Here is a 20,868-nt window from a genome sequence, read left to right on the forward strand (position 1 = left end):
ACCAATCATTCTTAGACGAGCATCCAAAGCTTGAGCTGGTTTCGGACTAGGTTTGTATGAGTCAAGGACACCCACTCTACTGTTAATGATATAAAAACCAATAATGGAAGCCATAGAACTCTGCGATATTCTTGCCTTTTATGTTCTTTTTGTAGCGCTGTTGGGGAAATTGGATTAATCTAATTGTAAGACTCAATACAGGTTTTTAATAATAGGTTATCTTATAACGAGATTAAAGTATGGTGTCTATTTCTTGGGGGATTTGCTGCTTCACAGGTCGACGAGTACCAAATACCCAAAGCAGACGCTTTCTCTACAAAGAGTGGTGGAGGGGGGAGGGTGCGGCATGACAATCTCATCTATAGAAAAGCCAATGGATGTAATTGCCACAAAAATATGTGTTATCAGGGTCGTTACATGGAATCTATTATCACAGTATGTCTAACTTTGACTTTTTATTAAGCTTTGACAATGTATGACATTTATATAGCCAATTAGATGGTGCAACTTTGTCCAAATGGTGATGGTAAAATTTGGTTTACAGGTGTGTCAACTCGACATCCCTTTCAGTCCACCAGGTTGATAAAATTTATGTGGTATATAGATCGGTCGCCTCGGCATCCTCTTCAGAGAGTTATGGTAGAAATGAGGTTATCTCTAACAGGGAAAGATGATATGAGATGAGGAGAATAACGCTGTCTCTGGGGAACATGGCTAACCGAGATCTACTGATTAATATAGAACATCATTTCAACAGTCGTTGACCTAATATTGAACATTCTTCTAAATTAGAAGGATTGGGCACATTGCTTTTTTAAGACTATATTGCCTCATCTTCACATTGTCAAGCGCCGTTACTTTTACCTTGACTGCAATAGTCACCTTTCTTGTATCAGGGATGTTTGAAACTGGTGCTATTTGATTTGATTGGATTGCGAATACAGCCAAATCAGAGCCTTGGCAGAAAATCTGTGAACTCAAAGCTATATTGTTTACATCCTTTCTGTCGAGTGCTCCGATTGGCTGCATTTTCTGGTGTACAATCTAATAAAATCGCCGCACAAACTTCTTTGACACTAAAATTGTTGATATTAAAGTCAAGATATACGCAACGAAGTTCGTTATAGCTTGACACTGTGAATGAAGATGCTTAGGTAGGAATAGACGATGTCCGTTGCGGTGTACGGTGCGGGATGATCGTTATAGTAGAAAATAAAAGAAGTGAACACACGTGTTACGGGTCCGGACACGATGTGGACACGATTCGCTTCTATTATATTCTACTGTATCGATAATCCCGCACCGTACACCGCACCGGACACCGTACATCGTCTATTCCCACCTGTAATGTCTAAGGTGGGAATTTTCACAGGTACACTTTATTCCGACCATAACCTCCCCACCCCCCTCTAGGGGCCTGCTATAGAATTGTGTAAGAAGTCGAGCTGTTCTCCCTATATGTTTAAGACTGTATAATAAATTTGTTTTGAGGTTTGTCTGTAAATTCCTGGCTTATCAGACTATAGAAACATTTTTTCTGATCCCAGACATTCTGTGAGATAATACTGACAGGTTTGGGATAATGTTATTAAAATTACATTACATTTCTAGTTTTCTCATATATTTCTCCATTCGGCAATCTTCGGAAGTTTCCGTAAAACATACAGCAGAGCGCTGGTTGAATATTTTTCGTCCACAGTCCTGTTCTAATGACGCTATATTCAACCAATCAAAGCCTTCTTTGAAGGGATACAACCGAGGTTTTTAATCTTTGTGTGTGACGCCTATAACCATTTGATTTAAATGGATGTTAGGCTTCTATTATCCTTTTAGGTTTTCCTGGGATAACAGGAACCACAGACATCGGGAGGCAAATAAGATTGTTGGCCTTGGTTACACACGATATTTCCTTGTCGACAAGACGTACAATATACACCCGGGAGAAGAAAGATGAAGGCAGACTAACCTCTAGTTTGAGGTATATTTGAAGGGATTGTGCGAGTAAAGTAAACCTAATCTGTAATCTGGACCCCCCCTGGTGACTGGTGTGTTCGCTTATCGCTTCACTGCGAGGCTTTAGATGGAATGGCAGACCAGTTTACCTCATCCTTTGACAACGCTGATCTCCTTGGAAACATGCTTTATGTTATTCCTTAATTCTCTGTATAGTCCAAAGAGCTGTCGCTATAGGTTTGTAAAAATAGGAAACACTTAGTTGAAAATGGAATAAATATTTATTAAGTTAATTAGAGAAATAAATTAACAATAAGTTAAAATCAAAATCAAGTCGAGGAAATAGTCTAGTTAGTTTGATTCGTTTCTATCAACGACATTGCACGACTTTAAATTGAATTTAAATGTTTTTTCACTGAACTGTCTCTTTCATTTCTCGTCTCTGGATTTCAATTTAAACTGATGCATTATTGGTATGTCTTTGTTTTCAATCGATATTGGCTTAAAAATCTTGTGACTGGAACTTAGTAATACGATACTACGTATGGTATCACACATTTCCATGTAGTAGTATGGTCTGGAGCTTAACCTGAAGAGATAGCATTTGTATCACAAAATAAAGATTTCTTATTACTTCCTGGCTCCTGGCATGTTGTATCGCTCTATATAATCTTCTTGGTAGCATTTTCACCTAATCTTAGCTTGGGTGTAATGGTAGGTTCAGCATATTTCCATATTATTTTTTGGGGGTCAAATTTCACGTTAAAGTCGCTTTAAGTTGATTTCAGTGTCCCGATCATCGGATTGGTCAATTACTTGAATTGTTGAAATAACCAATCAGATATTGTATTTCCTAGAATCTGATTGGTTAAAAACTAAATTCAAGTATTTAATTATTGACCAACCAGGTTGCTACATTTCATAAAATCTGATTGGCCAATCACTGAAATCGAATGTCACATGTAGTTCTATTCACCAATCAGATTACTGTATTTCCATAAATCTTCATTTTTTGTTGTCGTGTTTTTCTGAATTTCCGGAATTAGTTAGTAGGACCATCCATGATTTTTTGGATGAATTCTTCGTATTTGATGTTTCCTTCCAAATCCTCTCTTGTGTCAGTAAATTTCAGAATTTCGTCGACTTCAGCATCAGTCATTCTGTCGCCAAGGGAAACCAAAACTTGTCTCATCTCAGCAGACGAGATGAAACCTTGACCTTCACGATCAAAGGTTTTGAAAGCTTCTTTGAAGTCTGCGAAGGTGCCAGTATCTTTGAGTGTAGTGGCACTTTCGTAGATAGGTAAAAATTCTTCTAATTTGTAAGCCTTCTCACCCATAGCTTTGGTACCACCATTTTTCTTGACGAAGGTTTCAGTCGGGTTGTAGCCGAGACATCTCAACATGTCGCCGGTTTTGAATGCATCGACGTCACCGTCTCGGCCATCCCAGAAATCAAAAAGATCGAAAACTTCTCTGATATCTTCAACGGTGTCTTTAGAGAGGGAAGACATGATTGTACTGTAGTTGTTGTCAGTTCGAATGTTGAGAGAACACTGACTGATGGAGGCGGATTCGAACCTTTATAATCCTGATGTCGTATCATCCCGATGCCGTGCCAACATGGGGTTAATTGAAGCCAGAGATACCCTGGTAGTTAAAGATGTAATAATCTGTATATTATCATATCAACTAATCGATATTACCTAACTGTTTATCTATCAGTCTTTACCAGCCGAACCAGATGTCCGAAACCTGACCTTAATCTACTAACGTAGGACTTCTAGCCTAGTCACTGACACCCAGACTTCTCTTGTCCACGACGTATACAAAATGGGACTGGATGATAGATGCTACCTCTAACCATTCTATAACATCTCTCAGAGGCTAGCTAATTAGTTTCGGACTACAATACCAGACGTCCCAATCGACTAAAGATTGACCTCTAATCGTTCTATAACATCTTTCAGAGGCAAGCCAGGTTAACTGGGTTTCGGACTACCATATCAGATGTCTTAAAAGAGTCGTATCTATTGTATCTATCAGCTTTTGACCATTTTTGGACATCACCTCTCAATCCCTGTGTTATTTTCTCTCTCTATTTGCGGTTTGACCTATGTCCGGTTTCGTCATATTACTCTAGCATTACTGTCAGATCATATCTGCCTGGTATCCATCAAATAATCAAACAGCATGCATAAATCGGTCTATTTAATGAATTATCTTGATATAATGGATTAAAATTGGTTTGTTCTTGCTAAACTGTATCTAAGGGGTATTTTATTTTATCTTTAATGATCCTTTTTGAAAATTTAACAGATACAAAAATTGAGTTTTATCATCAAGCCTCAACCTTAATTTAAATCAATACCCACTTTTCACTTTGAGTCACTATTGAGTTCTTTATTGAACGACTCTCTGTTCAAGACGTATTACGAAATGATACTATCAGTTTTGGTCAAAACGCTCAGAAACCAACAATTCATTTAAAGAAATGAATAACGATTCTTGAGGGGCGAATTTTTGATAACTGATAAAAATCTCATGAGAAAGCATGGTCCCCTCCACAAGTTCAATTATAAAGAGAATTTATGGTACTATTGAAAATATGTAATATAGACTGAAAGAATTAGAAATCCACAATTTTATTGGAGGAATGTATGAAGATTGTTGAATTGGTTGTTCTTTATAGGCGTATCATAGTTGGTAGTTATTAAATATTTAACAAAAATCTTGAAATATCCCACGAGAAAGCAAGCGACTTGTTGAAAGAAATATGTAAAGTTTCAGGGTCAGGTTAAACTGTAACAGAAACTGTGATTTAGAATTCTGAATGAGTTTCTGTCTAGTCGATCCTTATCAGACACAGGATCAAATAATGTAAGTCACGTTTACGATTGATGGTTATTCCAGATATTGGGCGATATTTCTTACCTGATGAATACAGACTAAACACAGGACAAAACATTGTTATTAAAGGATTTTTCTAAATTTGTTATGTGTATCAGGGACACTGATAGCATCAATTTGCATCATTCGAATTTTCAATCAGACGTCTGTGTGGTTCATGCAATTTCACTAAAACCAAGTGCTTGATGACGTCGCTAATTGCCAAGGGCATTATGTTTTAAAAGCAGTGGCGGAACCAGGTTTACGTCCGAGAGGGGAGGTGAATATCTGAGATTCTAACCTAGTTATGAGATTTTTGCCCGAAGAACATGCTTTCAGGGCTAAGAGAGGTGGGGGGGGGAGGGGGGGGGCAACTGCCCCTTGGGCTCCGCCGCTGATTACAAGCATATTTTGCGCTTCAAACACTTATTTTTTGTTGAATTGCAAGAACTACACAGACGAGTGGTTGTACATTGGAATGGTGCAAGTTGATGCTATAAGTGTCACCGACTCACATAGAGAGAATTTAGAAAACCTCTTTACAATCCCTTTAAAGATACATTATACCTCGTCAAAATACGTTTTGAACGTTTTGAGGCTAAAGTCTAATAATCAAAGAAATAAATCGAGTTAAGCCAAGTTTGATTAATTTGTAAGAGATTAGATTAACATTGAACTGATATATATCATGATTAATTATTGATCATGCTGAGCTAATAAAAATCTCCCACTGTAAACAGTGACGTGGGCTAGTGTTTGTATGTGGGTACGTGTATATCTACCCCATACAAATCTTTGGCTTGAATGATGGATTCTTGTGAATTGTTTTTTTTTTTTTTAAATTCCTGTAACTATGACTTGAACCAGTGGCAGCTACAAAGGCCCTAGTATAAAAGGAATTTTGCCCCGCGCCCCCTCCTGATCTCCCTTAGAATAATTCGAAATTAATTTGGCAATGGCCCCTTCCAAAGCAAATTTCTGATGCCGCCACTAACCTGAGCTAATGCCATTTTGGGGAGAGGGTGGTCTTGTATAGGCTCCTACAATTTAAACAAAAAAATAAGGAAAGTTTTCTATACGAAATATCCTCGTAAAATTTCACAGATTTAAATGATCTAGTGGAAAATTACAACTGATTGCGTTAAGAAAATCAATATACATTCTATAGAATCTTGATAACACAAGCTGCATTTTAACTTCAGATAAACCTAGGTATGATTTATATCTTGTGTGTTCAGAAATTCTTACTTTGAAGTTTTTATGAAAGCCGCGAATACACGAGGTACGATGTTCCATGCGGTGTACAATGCAGGAATATCCATAGAGTTGAAAAAAGATGAAATGAACACGTGGGGTACGAGTCCGGATACGGTGCCGACACGATTCGATTCTACTATTTTCCGTAAAATTTGTCAGGAAAACGGCATTAGTCATCTTTTCTCTATTTTTTAACATGTACAGCCTGTAGCACACGGGGTCTCAGATTTTTGTAGCCAACTTGACAATATAAGATGAAGCTGTATCAAGTCACGCAGGCAAAAATAAAAAAAATAAAATGAGTTGCTTCAGAAATTTTCGGTATATCAATTCACAACACTAACAGTTTTAAAACAGGATTTCCAATACCTCAATATCAGGATTAAAACAAGACAAATACCCTCGAGAACGTTTCAAAACGTTTGAATGCCAATTATGTTTCATAAAATCAATAACATCAAGTTTAACTGCTGTATTTAGCTTCGATAAAAGTTAGAAAGAGTCTTAAAAGAAATGAAAGGAAATCGATGTTGTGGCTTCGAGATAATTCCATTGATGATTGGAGGTTTGAGTGGTTGAAAGGTAGAACAGAACAGAAGGTACTGGCGCAGGGTTAAAGCAGTATTCACTAATTGTAGAGATTAGAGTGGTTGAAAGGTAGAACAGAACAGAAGGCACTGTCGCAGGTTTAAAGCAGTATTCACTAACTGTAGAGATTAGAGTGGTTGAAAGGCAGAACAGAACAGAAGGCACTGGCACTGGGTTAAAGCAGTATTCACTAATTAAAAGAGTTAAGATGATTGAAAGGCAGAACAGAAGGCACTGGCGCAGGTTCAATAATGTTAAGGTCGATATGTTCAAATGGAAATGCGTTACGTATTAAGTAAACCTGAAAAAATTATAGAAGCCCTCAAATACACGTATTAGCCCCGGCTCTCTTGGTAATTTTCTTATGACCCGAAATGCACGACAGCATAAAGTGGAGCATAGGCTCAAATTTAGTCTTGAATGATTCTTCTTTCCTCATTATTCCAGTCAATCCAGTTGCAAATTGGTACAGATAATCTGGGAAATATCAATACCAAGAGGTTTGGCCAAGGACCAGCCAGAAGTCAGGATATCTCTGAACTTTAAGATGTAATTCTTGTAAAAAATTGTTTCTTTTCTAAGTTGTGATCGAGACCTATTTACGTGTATGACTACAAGATTCAGTAAAAAAAATCTATTTTAACAGAAGGTGGTTAATGAACTGGAATTAATGCCAAAATCGATAAAGAGACCTGCGAGATTAGAAAATATCCTTCCGTATAGATTTATTATTAGCAGAGGACATTAGACAATTTATCTTCCCCGACATTGCAAACCCTACAGTCTACATTAAAAACATATTATCTACGCCGTATTAGGTAGACGATCAGTTATAGCTCTCACCAGTCGGAAAGATATGAAATGGAGTTTTACCTCCTACTTTTCTGCACCTGTTTGGGTTAATGAGATTGGACGACAGCATGCAGTGTGCAATGAAGGCAAGTTTTTCTAAGACAGGCGCCATGAGCCTACAAATTTTCGATTGCCCACTGTTGAGTGATCTTCAGTGTGTGGCACACGGGACCCGGCTTTTGCTTCAATTTCAGCCCCTCCAATCTGCATAACCGACAAGAAAGGGGAGGGGCATGGTTGAAAAGTCAGACCCATGATGGGGTTAAAACTTGGAACGTCAGGTTAGTGAACAAGCGTAAGCTTACAGGTATAATGAACAGAGACATGTCATTGCAGAGAACTTAATGTGGAAGTTTATGCCACTGATATTTCCCTCGGTGCACGTGGTGTCATTCTTTGTTAGAACAGTAGGGTTGGGAACTTAAGACGTACAATTCCAATCATTTCAATTCTTATGCTTTCGGGGAATTCAATTTCACGTGATATGATAAGCCCAAGAACTTAACGTTGTCTGTAGCCTATTAATGATAGTTTGATTATGTCCCTTTAGCCACTCTTGTGTGAAAGGAGTCAAGTAAAACGTATACTTCCGTTTCATCAAATTTGCACGTTTTTTATTAGAAATATTTTATATTATGAATAATATAGAGTTTGAATTTTAAATGAGTAGATTATTTTTGCAAAAAATCGTAGTTAGAGCACGCGTTCTTAACAGCCATGTCATTTTCAAACCAGGTGAATCGTTTGTCCTCTGCAAATTTCATAAGATACAAACAAGAACTTACTCCCTTAAGAGTGGTAAAGTAATACCCAGTGAAACATGGTATGGTGAACAGAAAAAGAAAACAAAATCAAGTAAAGTTAAAGAAGACCAGAAAATTTCACAGACAGATGACATAATATCTCAAAAAGCATCTGACTCTATTGATGTACATATTGTGGGGAAGGGTAGCAAGGGGTTTTCGAGAGCTGTAGTCATCAACACAACATCTACAAGGTACAGTTTATTTGCTGTTAAAGGAACAGTTGTGCCATTTTGGGGGGTTGATTTTAATCTTGAAAATATGCTAATAGTCTTGGTATAATTTCTTCATAAATATCTCAAAGTAGGAATAGGTACTAAGGACCTGTCCCTTTAAATAATTAGTAGATTTGTCAAACTAGGCCAAGGTGTTATAGACCCCTTATTCTGTTTGTCCAGTTAATACTACACTGGCAACGGATAGTGGGCCAGTTAAGACAGGTGTGTTTCACCAATTTGGCAATTGTTTTCATGTGGCCTTGACTTTTCATAGAAATCTTTAGATTAATTGATTTTTCAAGTCTGTAACTTTCATTTGATTTTCTTATATTTTAGGTATCTTTTTAACTGTGGTGAAGGAATTCAAAGATTTTTCATGGTAGACAAGTAAGTTAGGAAATTATTCATTGTCAGTATTTATATTTTCAGGATTATTCGATGTAAATTCACTTAAAAATTGGAAATTTTAAACTTAACCAGACAATTTTTTATTTTGAAGACACTTATTGTACTTGTTCAGTGTGAATTGGCAATAGACCTTTATTCACACATCGGCCATATTGAATCCTGATCGAACCTCATAACGCAAACAAACAAAGGTAACATGGTGTCACTGTAGTAAAATCGCCATCTTGACGTCTTTAAAGCCTCCAGTCCAAGTTATTCAAAACTAATCATATTAAAATATTAAGCTATTTAAGATCATTCACCCATTTCTGAGAAAAGGAAGTTTTAAGCCAATTTTCTTAGGTGTATTAGGTGTTTAGTGATGTTACATAGACTATTGATTCATATGATGTCACCTTCTTTACAATGGATGATGTAATTTGGGTTATGAACCTCGCTTTCAGTGGCTAAAAAATGAGGCGTGATCAAGGTCTATTGGAAGAGGGGTTTGGTAGCTATACATTCTTTTTATAGAAATTGACTCAAAACTGCTAGTTAGTTTCAGGCTGTCTTCTTAATATGTTTCAGATTGAAGATTGCCAAGATAGAACATCTTTTTCTGACCAGTAATAGTTGGAGTAACATTGGTGGATTAATAGGTATGCTTATATTGAGTTTGGCACAGGTCAAAAATCTGTCAACATTGTTGATCCATATTCGTCTTATACCTTGATATGACTGTAATAACCACCTTCCTTGTATAAGGGAATGTAGCGATTTGATTGGATCATATTCCAGAGAATACAACCAGAGTCATCAATAGAAAGACTGTAAACATGGGCCTTTTGTTTGCAGACTTCCTGTCAAGGACTTTGGTTGGCTGTATTCACCAACTTACAATCCAATCAAATTGCTGCATCTATAAACTTTCATGATACAAGAAATGTGGCTATTGCAGTCAAGGTATAATAGTTTGGTATACAAGGTTCCTCCTTGTGTTCAGTATTCAGTAATGCAAGTTGAAGTAGAGCTAACGTGGAGACAGTGTCTGGGGATTGGTGCATATCTGCCTGGCTATGGTCATCTCTCGTTTGTACAATCAGATTTTCAAACGGGGTTTCCCCCTATCAGTGATGTAGGTTGGAGGGGCTTACATGGAAAAAGCTTTAAGTCACTCGGATGGAACAATAAACCAAGGCCCAGGTTGTGCACTTTAAAGATCCACTGATAGTTGGAAATCGAAAAAAGAGGAGGCAAATGCCACCGTCCTGGCAAAATTTCCCTCATTGCACACTGCATGGCGTCTGTCTTCATTAGCTCAATTAGGTGCAGAAAAGTAGGAACTCCATTCATTTCTTTTGCATAAAATAATTGTGAGGTAATATTTGTAATTTATGTATTTATTTTTTATTACAGGTTTATTATTTATGTTAGAAAACATAGGTGTACCCAAAATAACTCTTCATGGACCCCCTAATGTGGTAAGACACAAACTCACTAAAACAATATCACTTATTGAAAGCATCATTCCCAGTGATCCTAGTCTTCCTCCTTTTAGAGGAATTTGTCTATTTTCTGGCCTGTAGTATTTTCTATTTTAAATAAAAACACCACTAATAATTTTGTTTGTCTACACAAATCAATCAAATTCCTCTCCAACTCCTACGCTGGGATTTTGTGATGCAAACAAAACTTGCATTCAGTGTCTAATACTACACCTCTTGTTCATTTGGGAGAATTTGATTGACTGGTAGTGTCATCAACCAGATGAATGTTCAAGAGGGCTGTCTATAGACCCTAAGTGGCTATATTAAAAGTAGAAGTTAATAAAATACGGAACGAAAGTTTGGTCTAATGTTGATTAGACTGTGATGTTTTATTCCCTTACTGGGATCCCTGAGTCGTTGCTGTAATATAATTAAATTTTTATCTCTGCACTCGAAGGCTTGGACAGATAGTCTTTTGAATAAATTTTTCAATGTAAGCTATTAAGGTCAGTCTCATCTATATTGTAGGAGGGTATATCCAGTATGTGTAAACATTTAGGACAGTCAGATGGGACAAAATTAGGTAAGTCAGTTGTCATGGTTACAATCCAATGGGACTTGAACCTTGTTTCTGAAAACATTTTATCATTGATTTCATTTCAAAATTTTTTATGAGGTAAATTTGAAAATAATTATGCCGATTATGATGATCTGTTTCCAATAAGTTTGGCCAAGTATTGCTAGCAGGTTCCTTAAAACCTTGTAGAGTTAATTTAAGTCTTTGCTCTATGTTTTTTGTAGAAAAGAGATTGCTTACTGAAGGAAATTACGAAGACAATAACTTCAAGTTTCAATACGTACCATTCTTTCGTAAAAAAGAAAAGACTGATGAAGCAGGTATGAGCTATACTGGTGAATTACACTCCAAGATGTGCATGATTCAATAACTATACCTGATCATTGTTATCAAATTAGTGCTGGGTATTGCCAGTCATGATATGATACATATCGCAATACAAGAGTTACGATACGATACGCATCGCGATGTGGGGTAAAGGGCTAAGTTTTGACATTTCAGCCACTGAAGTGGTTATATTAGAAAAAAGAGCTAAGAAAACGGAATGAAAGTGAGACCAGTTTTAATCCCATTTTCTCCTTGTTGATCGAAAGTTTAGTGTTGTGACATAGGCTATTCATCTATATGATGTCACCATCTTTTTCAATTTATGTAAATATTTCAGCGTTTGCCAGTAAAAAACCCAAGTTAGACAGTCTACCTGTTGAGGTTTCCGTAGCCTATATCTGTACAGTAAGTATTCTCTCATAGATAATTCACACTTACTCACTTACTTTTCTCATAAAATTATAATTCATATATCGAAATAGTTCTATGTAAGCCTTGAGTCGAATGTCCGTTCACAATTTTCTGTAAGTCTGGGGTGAATGACATCAATTAAAGGTCTTATATCACCTTGCTTCCCATTTCCTTCCCGTCTGACGATTCCTCCCCATTCCCTTTGAACAGTTAAGCCAGTAGAGTTTGGCTGTCTGTACGCTACTAAAAATAGAACCAGAAATGTCATGTCTATGCATGCACATTCGACTAGACCAGCTTCCACCATTATCATTTTTGTCATAATGCGCATACCAGTAAGTAATGATATTGGAACCGTAATTTTCAGATATCTTCTAAGGTAATACCTAAGCTGGCTTAACTTTTATGTCAGTCTAAATGCACACAAATAAAAAACTGTCTTTTTGCCGTGCGAAAACACTTAACTTTCCTCTTTTATTGCTTGTTTTAGCCTAAACCCTCGATAAGGAGAATAGATATTCAGAAATGCATCGAATTGGATATTGCTCCGTAAGTATTTTATAAAATTTTGCATTTTAATAAAATACATAAATTCAAGTATTTTCAGAAATAAAGAAATCTGATTGGTTAGTGCAATTAATTTTATAATCAGTTTAAATGATTAACCAATCAAATGACTTGAATATTCAAGTTTAGTTACTTGAATGTTAGAGGGCTGACAGGTCTGTTTTTTTCAGGGGGTTGTTTGGGTTTTGAATACATGTAAATAGTCTTCAAAAGTACTAAAAATCATTTTAACTTTCAAACACAGATAATTCTGGACACACGCTTCAAATTTCAAAGATGATCTGTGAAGAGTATTACTGATTAACATAACTGAAAAATTTGATCAGATTGTGAATGGATGGCAATCTTGTCCCTTCCAATGGGAAAAGTGGTTTGCACCCCCAATTGTACCCCTACTTTATTTTCAACAAATCTAAATGTCTACCTTTTTTCTCCAAAATACGTGTCAGAATGCACAAAATCTATTCATTTCTTCTAAAATTTTCTTGAGAAAAATCTCTAAGACATTCTATGAGAGGCTTGTGACTATGACACAAAATTTTGAATTCAGCCTCAGCAGTTTTCCCCCCATTGAGTCAGTCTGCCCCCTATTTGTACCCCCGGTCTCGGAAGGCTGGTGCTGCCACTGGTCCCTTCCAAACTTTGAACAGTCTAAGAACTGATTAAAAAAGTATACAAATTGATTCTTCATTTTTGAAGATTTCCCTCATTCCTCACTGTAAGACATTGTCATTTCAATATTTTCAAATTTTTAGAGGTCCATGTTTAAATTTGGTCAAAACTGGTGAATCAGTAACATTAGAAGACGGAAGAGTGGTAAGTTTATAATACTTTACTCTCAGTTAGATATAGATCTAGATGTTTTTTGTGGTTTTTCTGTGGCTGACTTTTTTTGCCATCAAAGGACTGCCAAATTCATAAGGAAGTAAGTTTAGACTATATAAAACATGGTCTTTTAAATGGTGCGAGCACGCAAATGGTCTTTGTCATAGATATTTGTTGCTGACTATAGTCTTGTCATAAAAGCGCCATGGCATACGTTAAAGTGGTGTGACTAAAGCCAGACCAGACCAGCTTCTTTTCTTTTAAAGTTAAATTTGTGAAATGTATTAAAAAATTTAACATCCATAATCAAAGTTATATAATGTATTAAATATATTATATTTACTATTCATTAAATCTAGATTAATTCTGAAGATATTTTATTTTCTATTAAATCTAGATTAATTCTGATGATATTTTATTTTCTTTTGCATCTAGATTAATTCTTAATATTTTATTTTCTATTGAAACCAGATTAATTCTGAAGATATTTTATTTTCTATTGAATCTAGATTAATTCTGAAGATATTTTAAAGCCACTTGTTCAATCTCCTTCATTTATCAGTAAGTTACCATTTTAGAAAGTCTTAATCATTCTATTTGTGAGTACCCCTGTGAATGTCACAATTGTGAAAAAGGACCAAGAAATTCAATTTAAACTATAGAACACTATATTATGGTATACTATTCCTAATTATTAATAAAAATATCAAAACACAGATGAAAATACCCCAGTGGAAATGACGGTTGATTTGATTATGTATTCCTAAGGAGTTATATATACTATACCATAAACTGTTCCCTTATTTAAAAAGGGATTGTAAATAGGTTTTCTAAATTTTTTATGTGTCAGGGACACTGATAGCATCAATTGCACCATTCCAATTTTCAGTCAGACGTCCGTGGTTCCTGCAATTCAACTAAAACTAAGTGTTTCATGACGTCACTAATTGCGAAGGCCTTATGGGATACAAGCATATTTTGCGATTAGTGACGTTATCAAACAGTTAGTTTGCAAGTTTTAATTAGCATTTAGTTTTCAAATTGCCCAATTAGGTACTGAACAGAGGGAAGTAAATTTTATTTATTAAATATAGTTGTAGAATGTTCTCACTCTGGGTTTTTAACTCCATTGATTAATAACGAAGGATTGAAAAAATATCAAAACACAGATGAAAATACACCAGTAGAAATGACAGTTGATTTAATTATTCACCTAACTCCAGAACATATAGTAAAATTACCTGAATATCAACAATGGATCAACAGGTAATTTGAATATTATTTTTTTAAGTCATCTAGCATTGATTATCGAATTCATAATCAGTTAAATATCAAAGTCAGATTTTCTCTCAGGTACTTGTTAAAAGGTCACTCATCCACAAGTTTTCCCTTTAACATATAACTTGCCCAACTGTAAAATACTGATTTTGGATCTCTTTCTGAATGTACATTTATTCAGAATATTTCATTTTCATGTTTTTGGTTGTTTTATTTTACAGTTTTGGAGCGAATGTTAAACATATGATATTTGAAGATACGTTCAGTAACGTCATGGATGATGAGGGCTCAAAAATACAAAGCCACCTCAATTTACTCCATCCTGAGTTATTCCCCTTGTTACCAGCATTGACCACGCCCACCTCGACTCTACCTGATATGACTAGTAATATTATTACAGGGGAAAATAACTTGAAGTATCATTATAAACCATATACACAATTATCAAGGTATTGTATTTTTACATTTTTCTTAGTTTTATATGCCCACCATTTCTCTTTCTTTCTTTGTCTGTTGGCAATGTGTGCCTCTGTTTGTGCTTTTGGAAGTGAATTGACTGTCAGCTCCCCACTTATTTATTTTTCATATATTTATAGTTTTTTTATATGCACAAATTTTTTTGTATGAACATTTATGTTTTATAGCCACAGCTTTATAGAAAACAATCACTGGTTGAAATTATACACATAAACAGATCAAATTGACTGATTTATTTTAGGGAAGAATAGATTTGGACAAACTCTTACGGAGAGAAATGATCTCACTGAGTTTGAGAAGTACTGTTCAATCTAAAATCTAATCTAAGATGTTCATCATTTATATCTAGTCTATTTATTTTTAGAGAGTTAATAACTCAGCCAAACCTTGAAGATTTCCAGAGTGAAATAACAAGAAATCCTGAAATTACTGAAGCAATAGATAATTTTAAACAAGAGGTCGCTAAATTAAAATCAGAGATTCCTAAAGGTATGGTCTCTATTATGTTTTCTTGTTTGCTAGTTTTTATACGCCTGCGTTATTTCGCCCCATCTGTCTGTCCTTCCATTCACAATTGGTGTGTGAGGCCACAGTCTTTATCAGATATGCAAATACAGTCACATCAGTCTATTGTGTAGGTTTTCAATCACATGGACATGTCCCATTGTGACCTGTAAGAATTGGAACAGACAGAACTAGTTCAGAACTCTCTTAATTGAAAGCCATCTTGGTAAGGCAGGATTTATGAAATTGGTATCATTGATGTAAAGTGCACATACCTAAAATTATATTCTGCAACATGGTAATTAAGGTCTGTTATTTTGATTCCAGATGATCGAGTGTATCCAGAGATTGTATTTTTAGGTACTGGAGCCTCAACATCATCAAAGTTCAGAAATTTTAGTGGAATTCTGTTACGTTTAGAGTAAGTATAAGATTTGAAAGACATTTAGAAGTGGAGAGTAGATATAACAAAAAACACAAGGGAATATATTATGGTATAACACACTTCTTTAATAACAAAGTTCATAACGTTTCAACATAATTTACACATTTCGTCATCAGATGAAATGAGTAAGAGTAAGTATAGTTTGAACAATCCGTGGCTTGTGCAAGGTGGCGGGGATGGGGGAAGAATATTTTTTGTAGTGGAAATATTTGTTTATCATTGTAAAATTGTAATAATATTAAGGATACTCTTTCAAAGGGGCTGTTCAATTGATTAGTTCTGTATGTTAAATGTGGGATTTATGGAATCAACATAATGTACAAGAAAACAAGTTGGAACTGTTTTCTTGTCTGCACCATTATAGTAGTATGTAACATTTAATTTTATTTTATATTGTACAGTGACAGTAAGAGTATAATGTTAGACTGTGGTGAAGCTACTATAAGTCAGTTATATGATCATTATGGTGAAAAAACAGACTCTATATTACGTACTCTTAATGGTGTATTTATATCACATATGCATGCTGATCATCATTTAGTAAGTTAGCTTTAATTCTGTTTTGTTGTTTGTGGCTCATTTGGTTAAAAACTTGCTCGCTAATGGCCCTGTCACTCCAGATAGGCGTCCTTACTGAGCTGATACAGTGTCAATAATTACCGTTGAGAACGTCATAGAAACAAGAATGTCTTAAGACGAGCGTTCTCCATGAACACATTAAAAGTGAAATGCACCCGAAGCCTATTGAGGTTATTAGAAACATGCCTTTGGAATGCAATATGGTTGCATATGTAGCAGTTTGAGTGAAACTCAAACTCGCATTGTCTTCTCGTTTTCCAACAACCCAGAACATTCTTGGACGCTGTAAGATCGCAAATGGTCGCAGTCCATTGTGAGAGGGCTATAACCTTGGTAACTGAGTAAAATGTCAAAATGCTAAAAATTTGCGCTTTCAAAAACTGAGATGTTTTCAATTGTGTTTCCCCTTATAAATGATATTTTTTTGTTTGGCTTCTTTTCAGGGCCTTTGTGGTATTATACAGGCTAGGCTAGATGCGTTTGGAAAAGAAAAGAAAGACATCCCTCGTTTAATCGTAGCTGCTCCATCATCGATGAAGAGGTGGATAAATTATATTGATGGGAGAATTTATCCAGTTTCTGCAGCTATAAAGTGAGTTTTCCTCAGGTTTATTTTAAAGGTCTAAAATAGAAATACCACTGTTAAAATACTGCCCAATACATCAATTGTAGAGTAATATAGAAATACCAATGTTAAAATAGTGCTCAATACATCAATTGTAGAGTAATATAGAAATACCACTGTTAAAATAGTGCTCAATACATCAATTGTAGAGTAATATAGAAATACCAATGTTAAAATAGTGCTCAATACATCAATTGTAGAGCGATATAGAAATACCACTGTTAAAATAGTGCTCAATACATCAATTGTAGAGTAATATAGAAATACCACTGTTAAAATAGTGTTCAATACATCAATTGTAGAGCGATATAGAAATACCACTGTTAAAATAGTGTTCAATACATCAATTGTAGAGTAATATAGAAATACCAATGTTAAAATAGTGCTCAATACATCAATTGTAGAGCGATATAGAAATACCACTGTTAAAATAGTGCTCAATACATCAATTGTAGAGTAATATAGAAATACCACTGTTAAAATAGTGTTCAATACATCAATTGTAGAGCGATATAGAAATACCACTGTTAAAATAGTGCTCAATACATCAATTGTAGAGTGATATAAAAATACCACTGTTAAAATAGTACTCAATACATCAATTGTAGAGCAATATAGAAATATCACTTAAAATAGTGCTCCATACATCAATTGTAGAGCGATATAGAAATACTACTGTTAAAATAGTACTCAATACATCAATTATAGAGTGATTTAGAAATACCACTGTTAAAATAGTGCTCAATACATCAATTGTAGAGCAATATAGAAATATCACTTAAAATAGTACTCAATACATCAATTGTAGAGTGATATAGAAATACCACTGTTAAAATAGTGCCCAATAATCAGTTGTAGAGTGATATAAAAATACTACTGTTAAAATAGTGCTTAATACATCAATTGTAGAGTGATATAGAAATACCACTGTTAAAATAGTGCTCAATACATCAATTGTAGAGCGATATAGAAATACCACTGTTAAAATAGTGCTCAATACATCAATTGTAGAGCGATATAGAAATGCCACTGTTAAAATAGTGCTCAATACATCAATTGTAGAGCGATATAGAAATAGCACTGTTAAAATACAACATACTATGTAGACCATTGAAATAACATGTTTCATGTTCTGTTTTCTATTTCTTATTGTAGGTTTTTTCCCTTACAAAGACTGAAATTAGAAGATAAACTGAATATTGCAAAACTTCTCAACCTTGATGATGTAAGTGGCAAGTTTTTTATTATTTCTTTGGGGGTTTGATTGGAGGGTTCTGAACAGGTTCTGTCAAAAGTTTTCAATAAACATTTAGAGGGCTTCAAAATAAGACCTTTCACAGGCCTAAGGGGAAGGCCGTTGCCAATACTGCACTGTTTATTCATTAAAGAAACAATAAAATTGTATGTAAGTAGAAGTAGAAGTCTGAGCTATATTTTTAGGCTTCAAAGACATCAAGGTGGCGATTTTACTGCAGTGACACAACATTACCTTTTTATTGTTTGTTTTATGAGTCTTGTTATGGATTCAATATGGCTGAGTATGAATAAGGTCTATAAGGTTTTGTATAGAAGAAAATGTCTAATTTCAGTTTAACCCAGTTGATGTGAATCATTGTCTAGGAGCTAAAGGACTGTGTTTAAAATATAATGGTTTTAAATTGGTATATTCTGGAGATACAATGCCTTGTAATAACTTAGTTCGCCATGGTAATTATTTATTAATTATATTGGTTTTAATCAGAGTACACATTGCTTATTATAAGTATTTTGTGTGAGGATTCGTTGTATAAGATCATGAGATAAGGTTTGGTCAAGGACCCATTTTTTGACAGGATCCTCATGAACCTAAAATGTTCCTTTTTTTCTTTTTTTTAAAATTGGTTTTTAGATTTGTCAATGCAGCATCCATTTTAAAGATTCTCCATAGTAATGACATCGCAAAATATTCATTATCACATAAGGCCCTTCAGATTAGCGATGACATCAAACACTTTGTTTAGTGGAATTGTAAGAACCAGAGACGTCTAATTGAAAATTTGATTGGCACAAATAGATGATATCAGTGTCCCCAATACACAATAAAAAGTTTAGAAAACCTTTCATGATTCCTTTAATGTTTTGTTTTTAGGAAAAGATTGTGATATTTTGATTCATGAAGCAACATTTGATGAAGGAATGGAGAAAGAGGCTAAATTTAAAATGCACAGGTATTTTAATCCTCTCTATCTGTATAAATCTGATTCAACATATTTTGTTTCATTTATATTCATTCATAGGAAGATCTCTATCCTCTTTGGAAACTTTACATGCATCATTTGATTTAGTTCAGTCATTCTCATTATACCAGTCTACCCAGGTAAATATCATTGTCAAGAGGTTTTGCCAATGATCAACGGACCAGCCTTCCAAGACTAGGGGTAAATATAGGGGGCAGACTGACTCATTGGGGGGGACAACGGTCAAAATGCAGCAAGTCTGTGGAGGTGTCATGATCACTGCACTTGGGAAAATCTGAATAAAAGTGAAAAACTTTTGATTCTCCAAAACACAAACATTTTATTTGATCTTGGCAATGATAATGTTCATATTTTCTAGTACAACAACACAAGCTATAGAAATTGGACAGAAGATGAAAGCCAAGCAGATCATATTGACCCATTTCAGTCAAAGATTTAAAAAAGTGCCAAATTTTACCAATATACATACTTCCAATGTTTCCATAGCTTTTGATCATATGACGGTAAGTATTTGTTTCGTCAGACAAAAGTTGCAGGAGATAGCTTGGTGTGTCTTGAGGGTATATGCCTCTCCCAGTCAGAACCCTTGATAAGGGACAGTTTAAGAGTCAGGTTACCCCCTTCCCATTTATTGAAATTAAAGATCTCCCTAATCCTTCAAACCCCCTCCCCCCCCCTCCACTTCCAAAAATTGACATTGTCCATAATGGTGGTAAGGATTTCAGCCCACCACTAATCCCCCAGCCCCAAACAAGTAAGCTTTAAACTATTCTAACAGATTAATCTTACTGTATTTCAGGTTCGACCGTGTGATTATCCCTATCTATCATTGTTATTAAAACCTCTAGCAGTGATGTTTGAAGATGCCATCAAAATAAACAATATTATTAAAATGAAAAGGACCCAAAAAGATGCTTTGAAATTGGAATCTGAGGCTGCACAAGTCAAGTCTCATAGCAGCTGATGAATTGGCTGCATGAACCAGTCATGTCTGACTAGAGCTCTAGGCTGTTGATTTAGCTGTATTTACCAGTCGTGTCCGACTACAGCTCTAGATATATTGATTTGGCTATTTTTACCAGTCATATTTCACTAGAGCTACTGATGAGGCTATATTTGCCAGTCATGTCTGACTAAATCTCTAGACTGTTAATCTGGCTGTTTTTGTCTGTTATCTTTTATTGAAGATCAAGGATTTCTGAGGAAAAAATAATATTTGAAGTGGAAACCCTTGATCAGGATTGATCTGAGAAAGCTGTACTTACCAGACATGTTTGATGATATTTTAAAAGTGTCTCGTTGTGAGTTTAAAGCAACAGTCAAATTGGATGAAGATGGAAGTCATTTTAATAAATTAAAAAGTGCTACAGTGATCCTATGTTTTTGCTGGTTGAAAGAAGCGAAAGTAAAAACTTAATACCAGCAAGCCTGTTGGACTAAAGGCATAGTAAGATTAAAGGAATTGTCATTTTTAATGGAATTTTAATTTTTAGACATGCTGAATTGCTGCCTTGTGTTCTCTGGAACAAGTTAACATTGTGCAGTTTTATTGTGTCGTTCGCTTTGAAGGACAAAAGGTGTTG

General features: G+C 35.1%; 2 protein-coding genes across 2 annotated transcripts; one reads left to right on the forward strand and one right to left on the reverse strand.

Moving 5' to 3' along the window:
- Window positions 1-2,216: 2,216 nt before the first annotated feature.
- On the reverse strand, window positions 2,217-3,500 carry LOTGIDRAFT_230202 (hypothetical protein). The gene has a single exon (XM_009047123.1). The coding sequence runs from the start codon at window positions 3,464-3,466 to the stop codon at window positions 2,996-2,998; it is 471 nt and encodes a 156-aa protein (XP_009045371.1). The 5' UTR covers window positions 3,467-3,500; the 3' UTR covers window positions 2,217-2,995.
- A 4,294-nt stretch (window positions 3,501-7,794) lies between these two features.
- Window positions 7,795-20,249, forward strand: LOTGIDRAFT_230203 (hypothetical protein; the record flags this gene model as incomplete). The annotated part of the gene is made up of 22 exons (XM_009047124.1): window positions 7,795-7,819; window positions 8,274-8,535; window positions 8,896-8,946; window positions 9,535-9,605; window positions 10,363-10,427; window positions 10,962-11,016; window positions 11,235-11,330; window positions 11,675-11,742; window positions 12,239-12,297; window positions 13,071-13,131; window positions 13,650-13,701; window positions 14,241-14,406; window positions 14,640-14,867; window positions 15,260-15,384; window positions 15,727-15,820; window positions 16,246-16,384; window positions 16,867-17,015; window positions 18,204-18,273; window positions 18,638-18,755; window positions 19,177-19,255; window positions 19,644-19,788; window positions 20,085-20,249. The coding sequence occupies 22 exons, from the start codon at window positions 7,795-7,797 to the stop codon at window positions 20,247-20,249; spliced, it is 2,343 nt and encodes a 780-aa protein (XP_009045372.1).
- Between the last annotated feature and the right edge of the window lie 619 nt (window positions 20,250-20,868).

This window comes from Lottia gigantea, assembly GCF_000327385.1.
Source record: "Lottia gigantea unplaced genomic scaffold LOTGIsca_11, whole genome shotgun sequence".
NCBI classification, from domain to species: Eukaryota; Metazoa; Mollusca; class Gastropoda; family Lottiidae; genus Lottia; species Lottia gigantea.